General features: G+C 44.4%; 1 protein-coding gene across 2 annotated transcripts in view; it reads left to right on the plus strand.

Annotated features, from left to right (window-relative positions):
• Positions 1-19,872, plus strand: part of PRKD2 (protein kinase D2) — a 486,838-nt gene that overhangs the window by 225,136 nt on the left and 241,830 nt on the right. The window contains exon 1 of one of the 2 annotated variants that reach the window (XM_086938403.1): positions 10,261-10,357. The exons of the other annotated variant lie outside the window; for it this stretch is intronic. Within the exon in view, the coding sequence (XP_086794529.1) occupies positions 10,313-10,357 (45 nt within the window). The 5' untranslated portion in view covers positions 10,261-10,312. Of the gene's footprint in view, positions 1-10,260; positions 10,358-19,872 lie in introns of those variants that run through there. 2 annotated transcript variants of the gene reach the window in all.

Below are 19,872 nucleotides of genomic sequence, written 5' to 3' on the forward strand. Positions count from 1 at the left end.
GGAGTTGCAGTTGGGACATTCATGCAACGAGCAACAGGTGTGCTGAAACATTTGGGGAGGGGCATTTAGGGCACGCTTACATACAGCAGCAGTATTGGGTTGACAGGAAGCAGGACTCCATGCAGTACAGGGCGCTGAAGAAGGCTCAAAGCCGAAATGCATTCGCCGCTACTGTTTTGGTCCATAATAAACGTGTCTCCGTGTGACGTTTCGTTTTATTTATATATATATATATATATATATATATATATATATATATATATATATATCCTTTTCCCACTGCTGTATATATATATCCTTTTCCCACTGCTGTGTATATATATATCCTTTTCCCACTGCTGATTTTTTTACAGACAATATCAATTGCTTTTGTTGTTTTCTGGCACCCCTCAGTTCTTGTTGCAGAACGGTTTTTGTATGAGGATTATGGGTCTTGTGACATGCTTTCATCATTTTATGGATTTGCCCTGAACTGATCAAGATAGATTGGTTGTTGTTGGAAGTTCATTGCAAATGGCGCCCACGACCTGTAGAATTGGCTAGTGATTTGTAGATAACCCCTACTTATAGGTTCCCAAAGGGGTGGTAAATATTCAATGCTTTGGACTGGAGGGACTGCCCTATAGTAACTTCCCATACTTTTATTTTCTACAAACAGACCCAGCCCCACTTTTTACTCCGAATTAGGAATGTAGTTTCATCGTGGAGAGAGTTGCCCAGCGACTTATGGCTTTCATGTTTTGCTCAACTGGGGTTAAAAGTTGTGAGGTGTGGAAGATGGTCACTCTCATGTAAAGAGAGTAATTCAAAGCTTTCCAGGTATATATTTAAAAGGGTGGGACTAAAAGCCGAGCCCTGTGAAAGGTGGAAGAAAAATGACCTGGGAACGTCCACTGATAAAGGATTTCAACAATAGCAGGACTTGGTATCTAAATCTGATACTTTAAGTCTCTCTTAAGGAAAATAGCGTGAGAGAACGTATCAAATGCCAGGGAAAGGTCAAGAAGCATTACCATAACCGTAGAGCTTGAGTCCAAATTTACTTCAATATATTCGGATTCTTCAAGAAGGGCAGTCTCCGTGCTGTAGCCTGCACGAAATCCCGATTGGGAGTAGTGGAGCAGATGATTAGACTCAAGAAAATGTGATTTCTGCCTGTTTACATTTTCTTAAGTAATTTAGCAACTGTGGGATGAAGTGATATTAGTCTAAAGTTGCTAAGAATCTTAAGAGTCCACCAATGGCTTCTTAAGGAAAGGGAGCAGCAGACCTTGTTTCCAGATGGCAGAATCTAGCGCCATGTCTAGGGAGCCAATTAAGCAGTTTGTTCAAAGTCAAAATCCCCTTTGGGGGAGCACGTTTTAACATAGCTGCGGAGCAGGGATCCGTGGGGGGCAGGGGTAGACTTGTAACTTGCGAGTTCAGCTGCTGATTCCTCCAGAGTCATGGTTACAAATCTAGAATGTGATGGACCGGAGTCAGTAGCGGCCCATCCCCTGCCAAAGTGGGGGGCTGGGCCATTGGAGGGATGTGGGGAAGGAGGGGGTAGGGAGGGTTTGGGTACAAAAAAATATATATGTATCTATATTTATGTATTTACTTTAACACTGCTGCCATTGCCCGCGTATTGGCTCTTCCTGCTTTTGGGGCTAAGTGCAGGCTCCCAGACTGCAGCCAATTCTGAAGCTGTTCTCGCTAGAGATCAGCTTTAGGATTGGCCTGTGCGTCAGCAACTTGTGCTCCCAGGTAGACTGGGAGCCTGTGCCTGCTCTCTCTAACCCCAGCAACGCAGTTGAGGTAGGAGAGAGCTCCACTTCGCATGAGAGGTTTGGCCTTCCTGAGACGGCTTGCCAAACACCTCATGTGCTGTGAAGGGAGTGCCCACCACTCCCCCACCAGCAGTGTCATCCCCTTGGACCCGCCTCCAAGACTCGTCAGAGTCCTGGGGGGCGGGTCCATGGAATTTAAATAAAACGATAATAAAAATGTTTGAAAGCCTGCTTTATTATCGTTTTATGTACTGGTTGTGGCAGGGGAGGTGGCGCTCCTCCGCACAAATAGAGCTGCCCCGCTGACTGGAATAGGAGTTGGATGTAGCTCCTGGAATAATGCGACTCTGTCGGAAATTGATCATAGAGGGCTTGGATTTGGGGGGGGGGGGGGGGGAAGTCGATGGAAGAAGAGAGGGTGTTTCTTGTTGCATATAGAGAGTGAAAAGAGTTGAGCATTTTAAACAACTCTGGGTTTGTTTGCTGCCCCAGAGATGGTCAAGGCAATAAAGGTTATTCGGACCGTCTGAAGAGCTGCATGGTATTTTTTAGGTGTCTCGTAGAGAGAGACCTAATGCCGTCCATCCACAAAGCTGACTTTTGCGATCCGGATTTTCGGAAGTGCACGCCTCGTGCACGAGCTTCTGCCTATCAGCCTTTTACTGACTGGCTCTTCAAAGGCTCTGCTCCCCGCCTCCCGCCTGCACTTCATGGCCGCTAGCCTTCTGTCCCTTAATCTCCCCGTGACTCCCCCCCCCTCACGTCTCCCACTGGCCCCCACCATTTGCTCACTCGCTCGCACATCAAAGGCTTTCACACATCAAAGGCTTTTTCTCACTTGTTTTTATTTCGGCCCTCTCCTCGCTGCAGCCACAGCGCTGCTTACACTTTATTTCATCTCCCCCTGCCTTCCACCAACACCCTCTCCCGCCCGGAGTGTGCATCTCATGGTGAAATAGCCGCAGGCGTGTCCAGTTGATTGTGTAAAGGTTGCCAGCTACATGCTACAGCTAAGTAAATTACCTATTAAATAAAAGAACTGCTCTTAAGCATGTTTATTTTTCTACCACCCTTTCCTCGCCAGGGAGCTGCTTCCAATTCACTTCATCTTCCTGTGCCTTCCCCCACCACCACCTCCCACCCCAGAGTATGCACACATTACTTTTATTTTATTTGGCAGCATTCCTAACTCCCAATCCTGCACGGCACTAATTCTCATCCACCAAGTCTAAAATACATTCTTTATTATAAGCAGCACGCGCTCTCCGTTGCAGTCCTTTCCCCTTGTTGTGCTTTGCGACCTTTTCCGTTTGTCCGGGAATCGCAAATACGGGTTGGTCAAAGATTGTTCACACCATAGGGTCTTTCAAATTATAGACGGCTAGGTCAACTTGGTTAAACATAGTGTACAACACATAGCCTTTCAACTCGATGCCACGCCGCACCTCTGACTGACTCTGCCCCAGCCCCTCCTTACAATGCAAGTGGCATCCACAGTGGCTCATCGCCTACAAAACTCCTCGGGTACCTTCCCAGTGGACAAGCATCGAAGCCAGTACCGCAGGATCCTGGCAGAGAACCCCTCCACTCCTTCCTCTGGCCGGATCTAAGATTTCTAAGATTGAAAAAGGTAAGTATAGAAAAGAAGCTGCCCACGTCCATACCCGCATCACCCGCCCCCACTCCTCTCTCGCGCCATCCTTCTTAACCAACCCTCCCTTCACATGCTTGCCTATCCGTCCCCATAACCCCTCCCCCCGACCTAATGTCAATTTTACCGTCCAAATTCACCTTCACTTTACCACTATGGCTCTCTTCTCGGTACCCCTCACCCAGCCCATCTCACTGTGTTCACTATGTCTCTCCCCCTCCCCACCCCCCCACACACAAACCCTTCCTGCACACATTTAAATCTCCCATCACCCTTGGGAGAAGCCGGCATCCTGCTTGGCTCCGAGCTAGCAGGCGGCCATAAGCTAATATGAGACATGTAGTAAATGTGACATTTTTATCTTAAATTCAAGTAAACCAAAATAACTTTCCTGGAATGTGCTGTGTTTTGAAACGTCTTGCCCCTTACACCTGGCATGCACACATAACTGTGCCCCGGAGACAGTACGCTCAAGGCACTATTTGTTTAATCCTTTCTAACTAACCCCCTTCCCCCTCCCCACCCCCGGAGAAGGGAACTACAAATATTCTAACTTCTCAACAGCCCTGCCCCCACCCCACCTCAGTGTCTGCCTGACTTGCCATTCTACGAGAAATCTCACCAGCCCCGATGAAAGTCCATCCTAGCCCGACCAATCACCTCAGTTCTGATCGGTAGCATGCAGCACTGCCATCACAGGGAACCACAGGCCACCACCAAGGCCCCTCAGCCTTGGACTGCAGTGTTGGCAGACTGATACAACTGAGACCTCACACAGCTCCGTTAATGTATATTTCATAGCGGAAAACAGCAAAACAGAAATTATACACGGGCTGCACATATGTTCTCAACCTTCAATTGATGCATGGATGGGTAATGGATGTGTAGGTGGATAATGCAGGTTCAGGGGTGGTTAAATGAATGCACAAATGATTAAATCAGTGATTAACAGGATGGTTTAATGAATACTTGGTTGTTGGTGCATGGACGGATACCTGGATTGTTCAAAGGATGTACATGCGTCTACCCAAGTGTTTCAATGCTCAGCTGCAACCCTCCCCAAGCCCAGATATCTGACTAGATACCGATTCCAAAGCAGCAGTGTAGACAGGTAAGCCTGTAGACAGTGTTGTCTGGAGGGCTGGGAAAGGGGTGGTCCTATGTCGGCCTGCCTTACAGAGGCACCAGCCACTCACCTCTTCAGCTCCTGCCAAACACTTATGCCTTCACTCTACCGCCCTCACTCTACCACTCTACCACCCTCACTCTACCACTCAACCCCCCCTCACTCTACCACTCAACCCCCCCTCACGCCCTCACTCTACCACTCTACCGCCCTCACTCTACCACTTTACCGCCCTCACACCCTCACTCTACCGCACTCACTCTACCACTCTACTGGCCTCACGCCCTCACTCTACCACTCTACCGCCCTAATGCCCTCACTCTACCGCCCTCACTCTACCACCCTCACGCCCTCACTCTACCGCCCTCACTCTACCACTCTACCGCCCTCACTCTCCCACACTCACGCCCTCACTCTACCACTCTACTACTCTACTGCCCTCACTCTACCACCCTCGCTCTACCACTCTATCGCTCTCACTCTACCACTCTTCCGCCCTCACTCTACCCCCCTCACTCTACCACTCTTCCGCCCTCACTCTACCACTCTACCGCCCTCACTCTACCACCTTCACGCCATCACTCTACCGCCCTCACTCTACCACTTTACCGCCCTCACTCTATCGCCCTCTATCTATCTATCTATCTATCTTGTTATCTATCGCCCTCACTCTATCTATTGCCCTCACTCTATCTATCTGTCTATCTCCCTCACTCTGTCTATCTATCTATCGCCCTCACTCTGTCTATCTATCGCCCTCACTCTGTCTGTCTATCTATCTATCGCCCTCACTCTGTCTGTTATCTATCTATCGCCCTCACTCTGTTTATCTATCTATCGCCGTCACTCTATTTATCTATCTATCGCTGTCACTCTATTTATCTATCTATCGCCCTCACTCTATCTTTCGCCCTCTATCTATCGCACCACCACAGCATCATTCAGGGGCACCACAGCATCACTCAGGGGCACCACAACATCACTATGTGCTACCACAGCATCACTGAACGCCACAGCATCACTCGTCGCCACCACAACATCTCTCGTCGCCACCACAGCTTCAATCGGTGCAACCATTCAACAACAACTGGTTCAAATATGTTCTCTCAATGTTTCAAGCTTTATTACAAATGTCACAAAGAGACGTTAATATTTCACTTCTGTTCTTGGATTCTCGTCACAATAAAATACACTGAACATAATCTTCACAAAAGGTATTTACAAAAGTTTAAGCTATTGCCAATGTAAATTACAATAACTTTTATTAAAGTATTAATTATTTAAAAAAATTAAAACACGATGCATCCTGCTCTTAAGTCCCCTGTCCCATGAATTGATCAAAAGTACAGAATAGGGGAAAGACTTCACTCATCAAGAAAGTAGAAAGTGTTTTAAAAATAAACTGCACTACTGATTTAAAATATGGACCAAATTATATTTCCTTCAGGCCATTGGGTTTACGGATTGTAATGAAAGGACCTTAACAAAACATTCTGATACATTTATTCTCTGCCATGGTATGCAACTGCATTGTCAGGCGGCTCTTGCGAAAGCAACAGCTACTTGCCAGCCCCTCTCCTTCGAACCCGCACCACTTTAGTAGTCCTCCTTATAATCGCTCGGACTTTATGCTTCTGATGATGTGATCTCTGTAACAGGACACAGCACTCGAGATAAAGCCTCACTAGTGATCCAGCTTGGATAACAAACTCTTAATGCCCGCTCATTATAACTGAGTATGCATCCCAGCAGCATTCTTTAAGTATCAAGAGCAATAGGTTCCTGGATGACTACGGTGGGCTGGTTCAGGATTTGGGTGTGCCAAGGACCTGAGAACCTATGTACTCATGGAACTGCACAGAAAGTGTATAATGAACATGCAAACAAATACTGATGGTGCATCAGGCTACATAGGTGGATAAGCCTTGCTCATGTGTCCACTTTCTTTGTGTTATGTCATCTGTGGACATGGCAGAGCACTTCTTTACCTGCCTGCTCACGCTACACAAAAGTTAAACAGGTTGGGTTGTGCCCTTACAGTTGTCACTGGTACACCCCTACTTTATGCGCCCCATCTGCAGACAACAGACCGAAAGTCAACAGAGGGGATGGCAAATTCTTTAGAATGCAGATTTGTTATTCAGTTTGGAATGAGCAGATTTTACGGAGCAGAATTGCTGCTGTTTAGGAATGTATGGGATCTAGCTTCAAGATTGTTCCGCGCAAAGGCACAAGGGATGGAAAAGCGAGTTTGTAAGCATTCCTCTATAGATTAAAAATTAGCTTTGAGGTACACAGGGTGTAGGAATAGTCATCTAAATTGCTTCAGTGCTATCTCCTTTTGATTATCTTTTTTGTTGCTGATCATAACAGATTAGTCTTCTTTGCAAAGACATTAGATGATTGAAGATGCATGCCGAATAGGTTCCTCTATATTATCTTGCCAGTCTCCTTGGTTCGCCTTTTCCAGAAGATTGACTATATCTAATTAAATGAGTGAGTACTCAATGTGCTGCTTCCCTAGGCACTGGTCTAGCTCCCTCTCGATTCCTAATTCTGAAGGAGTGCCCTGACCCGACCCTACAAGTATAGTGTGTCATTTAAAGGCCCAGAAAACCTTTTATCCTTTTGGTGCTAACTGTTTAGTCCCGAAAGAATTCTGGCAGTCATTCTGCTTTCTTGCTCATATGGATTCTGTATAATTGGCAGCACAGATTTTCTAGACATCTCAAAGTGCCAAGGGACGCACAAGTGCCTGCGGCCCCTTCTGTAATACCAAAATGCCCGGAGGCGGGCAAAGCGGGCAAAAAATGCCCGTTTCACCCCGGGGCACCTTGTGTAGTACAGCGTCAGACAAGCAATGCTTGCTTTAAAATATTTAATTAAAACATTTCATTTCACAGAAATTGTCCCTGCTCGTTTTGATTCTTGAATAGGTGCTGTTTAATTTAATCCCCCAAGGTGAAATGCTGTCTGGCATGCCCGAGCTTTTCCGTACCATTGACGAGGCCTGAAAGTCCTAGAAGTGCATGTGTAGTGCTTACAAAACAGGACTCTATTGGGTAAATGTTTTCTCTTGCGTGTAAAACAACTCCTGTATGTTGCCATTTTCTGTGCAAGCAAACCTTCTAGGGGCAGGGAGTGGTTTTCATATAGTCTACACCAGTTGTTCTGTTCTATTTAGTACTTTCTCACAATTTCCCCTCCTCATCGCCTGTAGATTTCTGTTCTACTTGCATAATCTTTGAGGCACCACTTGGGAAACACATAATTGCCAGGGATACTGCGGAATTAATTTAGCACTTCAGGTTTAGAGTCTGTGTCCAGCTACATGCTGAGACCTGAGTTCAGTGCTCTCTAGGTATTTGTACTGGGTGTCATTTGGTATGAATGATTTCCAGCATGAATCGTTTTATATTCATGTAATTTGCCTGCCTCCTTTGATCTGAGGTGACTGTAGTGTTTATCTCTCCCCTGCTTCCACCCTCTGCAGATATTCCGGTTATGCCTCCTGTGAAGGAAACAGGGAAGTCCTTCGAGGTTTTCTGCATTTTAAGTATTCCATTAGACTGAATGAATGACTTTGCCCTGCAGTAGCGGATCAGTCCAGGTGTGTCCTCTTTGGAGGCTGAGATTCTACTCAAAGACTGGTCTGCATGAACACTTTCCCTTTCTGTGATCGCATCCTTTCAAGTGTCCTTTGGATCCACCATTGAAAGACACTCCGCTGCTCATACAAGGAATACTCGATGAAGTAATAAGTCATTTCTTAATAGTATGTATAACAGTAACTTCAAATGGCCAATCATCTCGAGTCCAACGTTTATATCTTGATCTGAGCTCCTCTATTTCTCAAAGGAGGAATGTGCCGCTAGAAAGCGTCCTACACCACTATAAAGTCCCTTATAACTGCTAAATTATTTTCCTTGAACACTCGTACAGGCCCAGACATCATCCTAGAGTGTTTACACCAATGTTTCAGGACCCCGGTTTTAGAGATGACTATAGGTACAATGCATGCTATCTGAACGCAGGCACCCTTTCTCTAAGAGCTTCACATGTCATTAACAGGCTTCTGTTTCTCTACTTCTTCCCCCGTAGTATTGCATGCCATTGCGTGTGCCCTCATCCATTTATCTACCTTTTGAGCTGGTCTCCAACTTCCATCTTGACACCTTTGATGTGGATACACAAGTCTCCCTGTTTGCTATTCCTATTTTCTTACTTTGCCTCTTTACTACCTTTTGCATGCCAAACACTGCCCATGCTCTTTCAATCCTATTGCTCTTTTCTGGGATCATTGATTCCACAAAGGCAATCTTTTTTTCTCCTTAACCTTCTATCCCTTGCCATCTTTGATTTTATTTCACTTACCCCTACCCTCTGTACATAGGAACCTATGAGAAAACAGCAAAATGGCCCAGATTAATAAAGAACGTGATTTGATTACACTAAAAAGGTGGTTAAGGCATGCCAGAATAAGGAATTAACAGCTATTGGGGAAAGGCTCGTGAATCTGATCTGATGGCCTTTCAGAGAGGCAAGGACATACGAAGGACATAGGAGGAGCATACAGTAAGAGTGAAGGAGTTCCAGGAGCAAGAAGGGACAGAGAATGAAAGGGAGGGGGGGGGGGGGAGCGGAGGGGGTGGGGTTCAAGTGTAAGCTGAGAGGCAAAATGAGGAGGTCGAGAAGGAATATAGAGTTGGACAGGACAGGAAAAGATAGTTGAGGAGGCAGCCCATGGACACATTTACAGACGAGGCATAGAAAGGGTAATTGGAGACTAAAATTTAAACATTTAAAACAGAAAGGTATTCGGCAAAGATGACGTTGAATTCTGTCAGTGTGGGAACCCTTGAAAATAATGTGAACGGATTTAAAAGGAGCAAGTGAAAAAGCAAAGAGTGCAACAAGCAAGGGAGAGCAACAGTCACAAGAAGAGTTGGGTGGCCTGCAGTGTCGGGGTGCTAGAATGTTGCGAAGATTATACCGTTGAAATGACAGGAGCAAGAAACAATGGAAGCCTACAGAAAGAATGAAAGGCTAGAATGAAACATGCACAAGGCGAAAGAGAGAGAGAGGTAAAGGGGAAAGTGGTTAGAAGGGCAGAATGGGGTGATGTTTCAAGGATGAAAATAATTCGATTTTCAGAGGAACTGAGATGTAGTGTGCAAGAGGACATACATGATTTTAAAGGCAGCAAGCAGGTGGAGATGGTGTCATAAAGTGTAAGAGTAAAAAGAGAAGAAAGGCTGGGAATTCCTGTCGTAAAGAAGATCTGGTAAATCGAGGGAAGTGGTATTCTCTGATAAGATCGAAAGGTAAAGAGTCGATAACTAAAGATTCCTGGGGCTCGCAGAATTAAAATGAAAAAGAGGCGAAGAAAATAAGCCAAGAAACAGATTATGTACAATCAGAGAAATGGGGTAAGAACAATAAAGAGCAGTGCCAGAATTACCAAGAGAAGATCAAATACAGAGCAAGATACTGATCAGTTTTTTGTTGTAACTTATTCTAACCCTTCACCTCAACGCTTTTTGTATTTAGGTCTTGCCTACAGCGCGCATGCACGGTCAGTTAAAGCTATTGTAATAAAAAAAAAACTTAAAAACTGGTTTAGAGCCCATTAATTACTTATAATTATCATTGTTTTGCTTCCACTTCACTCCGGCTTCCTTGTTTTACTGGTCACGCCTCCTGCTTCCTGCCAGCTACTCACCACATCCTGTAGTCTTCTCCAGGCTTCTGTCCATACCGTGTAGCATGGACCCAGCACAGTGTCCTTCACCTGGCTGCGTGCTGCTCCAGGTACCTTTTTTTTTTGTCTTTCTTTAGTTTTGACCATACACTCTTATAGAGTTCACAGCACTATATAGTCTCCCTCCCACTCAGCTGTCCATTCCCCCACCCCACTGCCGACTGTTTACCCACCACCACCCCTACTGTCCGTTTCCATGCCCCTCTACCCCATTGTCTGTATCCTCCCTGCTGTCTGTTTTGCCCCCCACGACCCTGCTGTCCGTTTTGCCCCTTGCAGTCCATTTTGCTTCCACCCACCCTCCTCCTTCATGTTCCTTAACTCCACCCTGGTGCTGTTTTTACTCTTGTACAGCAGCATGAGTTACAGTGCATATGTCTTAAATGGAAAAAAAACTATATGAGGCGGTTATCGCTGGCCACGTCATAGCTGCCTCTTCTTTTTATTTATTTATTTTTAACTTTAAGCCAAGTTGCACAGCAGCTTCGGCGCAACATGTCTAAAACCAATAGATCTCTCAAAGCCCAGACCTATTGGCTTTGCCAATGCTTCTTTTACTCTATCTCCTCTCTACCGGTCTTTCCCTGCTTACATTTCTGCTGCTACAATCAACCCGGTATTTCCTCTTTCAGCCTGCTCAATGCCTCCAGTGTGTAATCTTGTGACCTTTATGCCAAGTATCAATTTTTAATTATTATTCAAAAGAAAAATCTGATTGTGGGAAACGGAAGTGAGAAAACAGAAGTTTGAAGTTGTAACCCATTCAAAAAGGCGAACAACCGAAAAGTTACTGCTTTAATAACACATTACCCTTATTTTTGTCAGAAAGTTTAACTAATGGGGACAATGAAGAAAATGTGTCGCTGTAAAAGCAAAGAATCCTAAGACAATTATCCTATCTTTCATGGTACATATTCCATTGACCTTATCAAGCTTTAATCGGAGTTCTGGGTGCCCCTTTTACTTAACTTTTTAAATAATTTAACAAATACCTTTATTCCCAGCACATGGTCTACCAGCATTATCGTTCTGATTTTTTAAAAAAGGGACCGTACAACCCTAGCTGTTACGGACCGATCTCCCTGATACACTTGAGATTTTTGGGAGGATCCTGTTTAACAAAATCAGGTCTTGGGCCGAGGCGGAACACATTTTAAATAAGTGCCAGCTAGGTTTTAGAAGTAAATTGGCCCCTATGCAGATATTTGTTAAACTGCAGGAGTATAGTTTTGCGCTGTTCCTTGTTTTTAATTAGGAAGAGGTCTTGGTAGAATAAAGTTGGAATGAGATTCTCTATCCTATTTTAACTTTTCACACACTTCCCCTTTTTTTTGCACTGCACCTACCCGTCTGATCAGATTCTTATGATTGTTCCTTCTGTTGGCATGTGTAAACCATGTGTCCACAGATGGTACCACCTTGTCTCAATGATCTAGAGACACTGTACCTAGGACGGACGACCACATGAGAATATTGATCATACATGATATTGATGGGAATCCAACACGGGTGTTTATTTTGCTAACACAGGGGCAACCATCTTCTGGATGACGCCTTGAGCTGGTACTCTTACTAATCTGAGACCATAGCTCCTTTCCTGATACATGATTCAGAAGTTAGACCCATAGGTTTTCTAGGTTGATCGGATTCTGGTATACGGGGGACACAACCTATGCTAGGTCTTTAAATATCCCTCAGGCCCTCCCCAATATTGTGTTTATAACTGTGGAACAGTGCCTAAATCTTAATCTGATTGTCGGTAAATACACTATAGCTTGGAAATCTTCCATTTACTTGGCTTTTATGGACCTCACCTCAGCCTATGACTGTGTCAACAGGTCATGCTTGTGGTCGGTCCTTTGAAAATATGGGTTGGATGAGGTTTTAGTTAATTTTCTAGCTTATTTGCTCAGGGACTTGAAGGCCCGGGGAGGATCGGCAAGGACGGGGAGCTTTCAGGGGACATTAATATTGGTAGAGGGGTCAGGCATGGGTGCGTACTGGCCCCTCCTATTTATTTTATACATTAATGATTTACATAACGTACTGTCCGAACTTACCAATGACGTCCCGATAATCAGTGGTAACACACTCCCCACCCTGCTGTATGCAGATGATGCAGTCCTAACGGGCCGCACACCGAGCGCACTTTAGTTAGGCGCTTTGTAGATTTTATGTCTGGTTTAGATCTTTGCACTAATTTTAAAACATAGTTTATAGTGACCTGTGGCCCTAAAAAGCACCCTATCAACTTAATTACCTCAAGATCTGAACGCTTGTTACCCATTTGCACCTTCCCATATTTGGGGCTAGTATTTTCAGGCAATGGCTCTTGGGCAGCCCATGTGGCTCATAGTAGGAGTACATTTCTAAAGGCCACCAACTCAATTGTGTGCCTTCCGTAACCTAAAATAACTGAGGTAGTGTTATCTATAACTAAAAATTTTAAAACACAGTGCATCCCCACCGCAACATACGGTGCTGATGTTTGGGGCTTTACAAAATGCAGTAGTGTTCAGGGAGAGGAAAATAGATTCTGTAGGAAACTTCCGGGGGCCCCAATTTCCTCCTCACATTTTGTTTGCCAAAAGGAATTAAAACAGTTTTATATTGAAGACTATATTAGGGTTCGTCCCGCCGTATTCTGGCTAAAAGTTTGGCAAAACCTGGCAGCGACCTTAACGAGAGACATAATAGCTGATTGCCTTAAATGTGATAAGGGCGGGGACATACCTTGGCTTGCCGCTGTTAGAAAAAGGTTGACCAGCGTGAATCTCAAACTTATCTATTTAAATCCAAGTAATTTGGAGGGTATAATTAAAAAGACCCTCCAGGAGGCCCTATGTGAACAAAACAGCAATACAAGATTTGCAACAGAACTCTCGAAATGGTCAGTTGCAAGGTATATGTCGTTGGTGGACATTAATTGCCCCCCCCATCACATTTGCCATCCAGCTACCTCTTAAAGAACATAAGGCTCTGGGAGAGAAGTTTGCTCTTCCACCTTAGGGCTGGAACCTTGAAATATTTTACTTTGCTTCCCTATAGGCTTTAATATAAATCTTGAGCAAACTCCCTGCCCTTGTGACAACCGCAGCATTCAATCAATGCTACATATTGCATTCTTCTGCAATTTTTATCAAAAATACACCAAACAATTCTTGACCCCTTTCTTTAAGGCAACTGCCATCATTAAATATAGAATAGCTTACATGGACATTTTTAAGCTGAAGAGTGATGATTTGATTTTTTGTGTAATTCTTTTTTTAAATTGGCATTCCGTCCACATGTCTCTAGAAGCACTCCATAACATATCTGATTGCATTTAATTACATCATGTTGCTATTCGACTTGAGTTATAAACTCTTATTTTGGATGGTGTTCTGTAAGAAACTGTTGCTCTGCATACTATGTTCCTCTTTTTACAGCTCACATTTGATTGCACTTTATTATACTATGCTGCTATGTGTCCACATCTGATTGCACTTTATTATATTATGCTGCTACCTGCTAAGGGCAACTTTGCCACTGCTTATTATGAAGTTGCTGCTTTGTATATTAGGCCCTCTTTTTAATATATGGATTTTTGTTGTTGTCTTTTGATACATACTACAAGCCCCTATTTGCCCACTGAAGTTATTTTGACCTGTGCTTTTACGGATATTTTATTTCCGAATAAAGATTAATTGAATTGTATATCACGAAATATTTCAGAACATTTTTAAATTATGTACCACCTGAACACTGTTTAAAATTAGTTTTCAATTGGATGTGTTAAATGAATGGCCACTAAAATTATGAAAACTATCTCCTTTGGGGTTATTTGTACTAAATGATCACCAGCATTCTGCTGCCACATAGGGGTGCAGTGAGGTAAACGTTTTCTAATTGATGTAAATCTCTGGTACTGCAGTGCAAAGGCTGTTTTATTTATTTGTGTACTGCTTTCAAACCACCCGACATGTTGCCTTGTGGCCATTTCGAAGCACCTGAAAGTCTAATCATGTTGGATACTTGAAAGTTTAATCATGTTGGATACTTTGACCTCTGGCTGAAGCGGAGGAGGCAAGATGGCGTCAGAGTGAGAAGTCGCATCGATCTTGCTCTGAGGACCTGATAGCAATTTTAGATGGCTGAAGGCTGGTGCTTGGTGCTTGGTTTGAGAGCTGAGTAATACCCCCGAATAAACACGAACAACCTGAACAACTAGCAGAAAAAAAAAAAATTCTTACCGGAGACTCGGCGGCGCCGCGGGTGAGAGGTGGATCGCTGGAGCGCTGTGGCGGTAGCCGAGCAGTTGAGGGCCAGACACCGCATCGGACCTGAAAGATGAGCGCACCGGGTGGATCTCAAGCAGCGGTGAGTAGCAGTGAGCAGCGGTGAGTAGCAGTGAGTAGCAGTGAGCAGCGGTGTGCGGTCTGCGAGGTGCGAGGCGCTTGAAGCGCGGATGGTTCCTCCCGACTTCTCTTTCCCCTGATGTTTTGGTCTCCCGGCCCTCCGGTCCTCGTGTTTGGTGGAGTGGTGGAGCTCTGCACGGCGGCGTGGCTCTGCCTCTGTGCCCACTGTGAGATACTGTTGTGCCGCTTCGACCGTTTCTGGCTTCTATCTGCGCTGCACTGTGCGCTGTGCTTGCTGTCCCTCCACTTAGACTAGACTTAGACGGTGGCTCAGTGAAAACATGCAAGGCTTCATCAGAGCACTGCCTGCCGGTTGCTGATAGGGAGATAGCCACGCCCCCAGTACACAGGGCCTAGGGAACGTCAACAATTTGCCTAAAAACTTCTATCTCACAGGGGGCTGTGGAGCAAGGCACCTTTTCCTTCTTTAGGGGGAGAAAGAGAACCTGATTGTCTACATGTGCACACTCCAAATAATCATCTCAAGGAAATCTGGGAGGGGCAGCAAGCACAAGGAGAATCCTCACATAAAAATATTTAAAAATAAGCAAAACGAGCATAGACTGCTGCAAAAGTTAATACAGCCTGAGCAGAGAGTAAACCCACACAGGATCACGATAAAGCTTAACTTTAAGGGAAGACAAGAGTGGGATTATACTGATTCAGGTATTCTCAACCTCAAGGATTTTGTTGGAGCTTCTACAGCGGCAACAGCACCACAGACTCAAACTCAAGCACAAATAGTGCAGACAGCACAGAAAATGTCTGAAACAAACTCGAGCAAATCTGCGAGCAAGGTGCTTTCAGAGGATGAAGCTAATAAAATGATCGAGGTAAATGAGGCAAATGAGGCGACCAAAGTAGCAGCAAAAAACGCGACGACAGTGGATCATGAAAGTGGCCTAAAACAACCGATAAGCCACCAACTAAAAAATAATGACTCCACTAGAAGACCAGAAACTAGAGGATTGAAGGCACAAGAAGTTAAAGAGGCCAAAAATGGAAAGGAAGGTATGGAGGGCACTACTACTGGCAAAGCAAAATATAAAAACAATTTGGAGAAAAGTAAAAGTCAAAGCAAAAATGCCATGAAAAATGCTGAGAAGGGGAAGGAGCAAGATGGTGAAAGGGGAAAACAGAAGAAACAAGAGCAGCTAAATGAATGCAACCCCCGAAGAAGAAAAATCCTATGACCAAGCCGATGAAAAGATGGAACTTCTGCTTAAAAAAGCCAAAAGAGTGCAAACTATTAAAAGCTTGAAGGCCGCAGCAAAGCTAACGGGTTTGTGTGATGAAACACAACCAAGGATATCTAACATATTTACGCCGCTCTCAAAGGAATCCTTGAAGGAAGGCGATAAGGGAGACGATAGTAGCAGTATTATCAACAATAATGGAAAGCTAAAGGACGTAATGAAGAATAAGATACCCAGTGATGGAATAAATCCAGCTAGCACAGGTGCAGAAATGGCGGAAATGGCTACAGATCTGATTGATCAAGAACGGGACTATGTATACGCTAACGGACAAATCCTAGCTGGAGATAAAGATTTAGAAGCTGGGGGCGAAGAATTGTCAGAGGAATCTAATTCTGAAATCTAAAAAACTGGCGTTCCAATCTCGAGCGAAATTGAAAGTGAAATTGGAGGCACAAGTGCGGTTAGCGAGGACAAAAACTCACCAACCGCCAATCTGGAAGCAACCGATATAAAGAACAATAACGAACCGGGTCGAGACTCGGCATCTAAAAAGAAAATGGAGAAGAAGAAATCCAAATTTAGAAAATCTCACAAACCATTAGATGACGAAACAACGGATCAGGGGAGCAACCAGGACCAAGCAAAGAAAAAATCTAGACCCCTCCGGAAAAGTCTGACTCCTATATTTAAAGGAGACACAGAACTTAAAAACCCTAAAAATGGGGTAGCCGAAATGAGCAAGGGAAAACAACATCATCATGATACCGAAAAACTAGGAGGCTCTGTAGAACCATCATTGAGCGAGGTCCTGAGGACCATAAAGGATTTTCATTCGGATACTAAAAACGATAGTCAAAGGAATCACAACGCTATTCAGCAACTCCAAGGCGCTATCCAGAAGGTAGATAATACCTGGACGGAGATAGTGGATAGAATGGCTTTGGTGGAGAGCCGCACAGAAAATCTAGAAGCAGATGTCATTAAACTGCAAGGTAGAGAAAAGTCTCAAACTGCTATCATCGAAGACCTAATGATAAAGGTGGAGGACCTTGAGAATCGGGGAAGAATAAATAACCTCCGCTTCTTGGGAATTGCAGAAGGGGCAGAGGGAAGTGATGCCAAGGGATATATTGTCAACCTTTTGAAATCTTCCATGCCTGAACTTTCAAAATGGGAATTGGAACGAGAAGTTCATCGTGCTCATCACTTTCCTCTGACACTCCCTAAGAGACCTATAAAAGAAAATCAGTACCCAAGAGCTATTCTGGTCTGCTTCGGAAACTTTCTTTTATGAGAAGCAATTTACGACCTGGCTAGACCAACGAGCAGAAAAGAATATCAAGGAAAGAAGTTCTTTGTCCGCCCGGATTTTGCCCACGCAACGGTTGAACGCCGATGGAGGCTGAGACAGCTCTTTGCCCCATTTGAGAAGATTGGAGCAACCGTCTATCTGCTAAATCCAGCACGCTTAAGAGTACTCTACAAAGGAACATCAAGGAACTTTACAAGCGAGATCCAAGCTGAAGCTTACCTGCATGAACTCTCTGAACTAAGAAAATAGGAGAGGGAAAGTTAACCAGCAGAACCGTTATATGGTTAAAGACTTTTTGCTATCTCAGGCGATCAAGCAAGCGGTGATGCTCGGATCACTCGGTCGCCCACACCTGGGGCCCCTCGGTCCCAGGATGCCTCACAGATTGGCGGGGGGAGGGAGGCGCGAGAGGGGGGGGAGAGGGAAAGGGAGGAGGAAGGGTGGGTGAGAAGAAGGCAAAAAATGGAAAAAGGAGGGAATGGTGCAGAATAGGTAATGGTCAAAGGAAGACAGCAAGGAAAAAGATTTCTGAAAGGATTTTCGTTATAGGTTGTTACACTCAATTTGATGACACACATTAATATTTGTACAATGAATGTGGGGGGATTAAACGATTGGAGGAAAAGACAGAAATTAGCATACATGGTAAAACATAATAGAATAGATCTTCTCTGTCTACAAGAGACCCACCTCCCTTGGTCTAAGAGAAATTTGCTTTCCATAAATGGATTTGAATTATTAGCCTGTACAACTCAAACATCAACTATTAGGGGGGGTCGCCATTCTAGGAAGGAAAAGTCTAGGGAAAGCGAGGAAAGTGAAAGTAGATAGTAATGGAAGATGGGTGAATATTGAGATGGAATTGGGTCTAACTATCTGTACGGTATATGGCTCTAATGAGGACGACCCTGAAATGTACAATTTTCTAGAAACAGAGCTTGCAAATTGGCCCTCTCCTCTGGTTTTCACAGGAGACTTAAATATCTCATCTGAATGGGGGACAGGCATATCTTATCAGGGGAGAAAACCTAGAGTTTTTAAGGCGGTTCAAGCTATGTTAGCTTCTCATGGGCTCCAGGATTTATGGAGAGCTAAAGAACCCTTAAATTCAGGTTATACTTACTTTTCTAATCCAGCCCAGAGATATTCAAGATTGGATTACTTTTTGATCTCTTTTTTAGAATCTGAAAAAGTTAAAATATGTAGACTCCCAAGGGTCATTTCAGATCACAACCCTCTGTTTCTAAACTACGTTATGGGAGGGTTCGAACAATCTAAGACAAACTGGACTTTTGAAAGAAGGCTGTTGGCAGATAGCAGATTTGTTGACCATTTGAATATATGGGCTGGTGAATTTTTTGCGGCAAATAGATACAGCACATCTCGGAACGAGGTCTGGGAGGCTTTTAAAGCCGCTTTGAGAGGAGAAACAATCAGCTGTGCCGCCAGGCTTAGAAGAGAAGATAGGAGCGAAGTAGAGAAATTAATGGATAAATTGGTTGAGGCGGAAGAACAACATATAAAGGATATTGCTTCAGGTAGTAATAGTGAAGCTAGTCGGGGTGTTCTGCCGGCAGTAAAAGCGGCATTGCAGAAGGAGGTTACACAGAAAGCAATAGGGGAGTATCAGTCCTTAAGGGCTAAGAGGTACGAAACAGGTGAGCAAGCTGGCACAGCACTTGCTCTTCGGATTACACAGGAAAAATCAAAGAATGCGATTGTATGTATAGAAGAGGAAGGGATAACATATACAGAGATAAAGGACATTCTGTCGGTGTTTAAAAAATACTATCAGAAATTATATGAGGAGGATCCTTTTAATAATGATCAGGAAGAAGGATGTATTGACAATGGACCTTGTTTGGATGATTTAACAAGAACAGCCCTTGATAAGGATATTACGTTTGAGGAAGTTTTATCTGCCCTGCGAGAGTTAGTGCCAGGGAAAGCACCTGGCCCTGATGGTCTCCCTTCGGAGGTATACAAAGCAATGGAAAAAGATCGTTCCTCTTTTAGTAGATCTATTTAACGGGATACTGTATTCGGGGGTGGTCCCCGACTCGTGGAAAGAAACTAATGTTATAGTCTTTCATAAGAAAGGTAAACCAGCTGAGAAACCGTGGTCATATCTGCCTATATCCTTAATAAATGCCGATACTAAACTATACTCAAGGATCTGGGCGAAGAGGTTGGGCAGGATCGTAGGCGGTCTCGTCTCTCCATGGCAACATGGTTTTGTTCCTGGGCGTGGTACGACAGATCATACCTGCAGAGCAATAACTCTGTTTGATGCCCAGGAAGCCGTGGGGGGGGGGGAGATGGCTATGATCCTGCTCGACGCAGAAAAAGCTTTTGATCGGGTGGGGTGGAGCTTCCTCTGGAGCATTTTGGCCGGGAGAGGTCTTGGTCCGAATATCATCAGGGCTATCAAAGCTATGTATATAGATCCAGTGGCAACAATTACGGTTATGGGGAAGAAATCAGATAAATTTAAGATAAGTAGAGGGACACAGCAGGGCTGCCCCTGCTCCTCCATACTATTCTCTCTGTACATTGACCCTCTTATTCAGAAAATTTTAGAGTGCCCTAGAATATCTCCAGTGATCTATAATGGCTACGAAAATAAGATCTTAGCCTACGCTGATGACCTGGCGGTT

The sequence above is a fragment of the Lissotriton vulgaris genome, chromosome 9 (assembly GCF_964263255.1).
Source record: "Lissotriton vulgaris chromosome 9, aLisVul1.2, whole genome shotgun sequence".
Taxonomy (NCBI): domain Eukaryota; kingdom Metazoa; phylum Chordata; class Amphibia; order Caudata; family Salamandridae; genus Lissotriton; species Lissotriton vulgaris.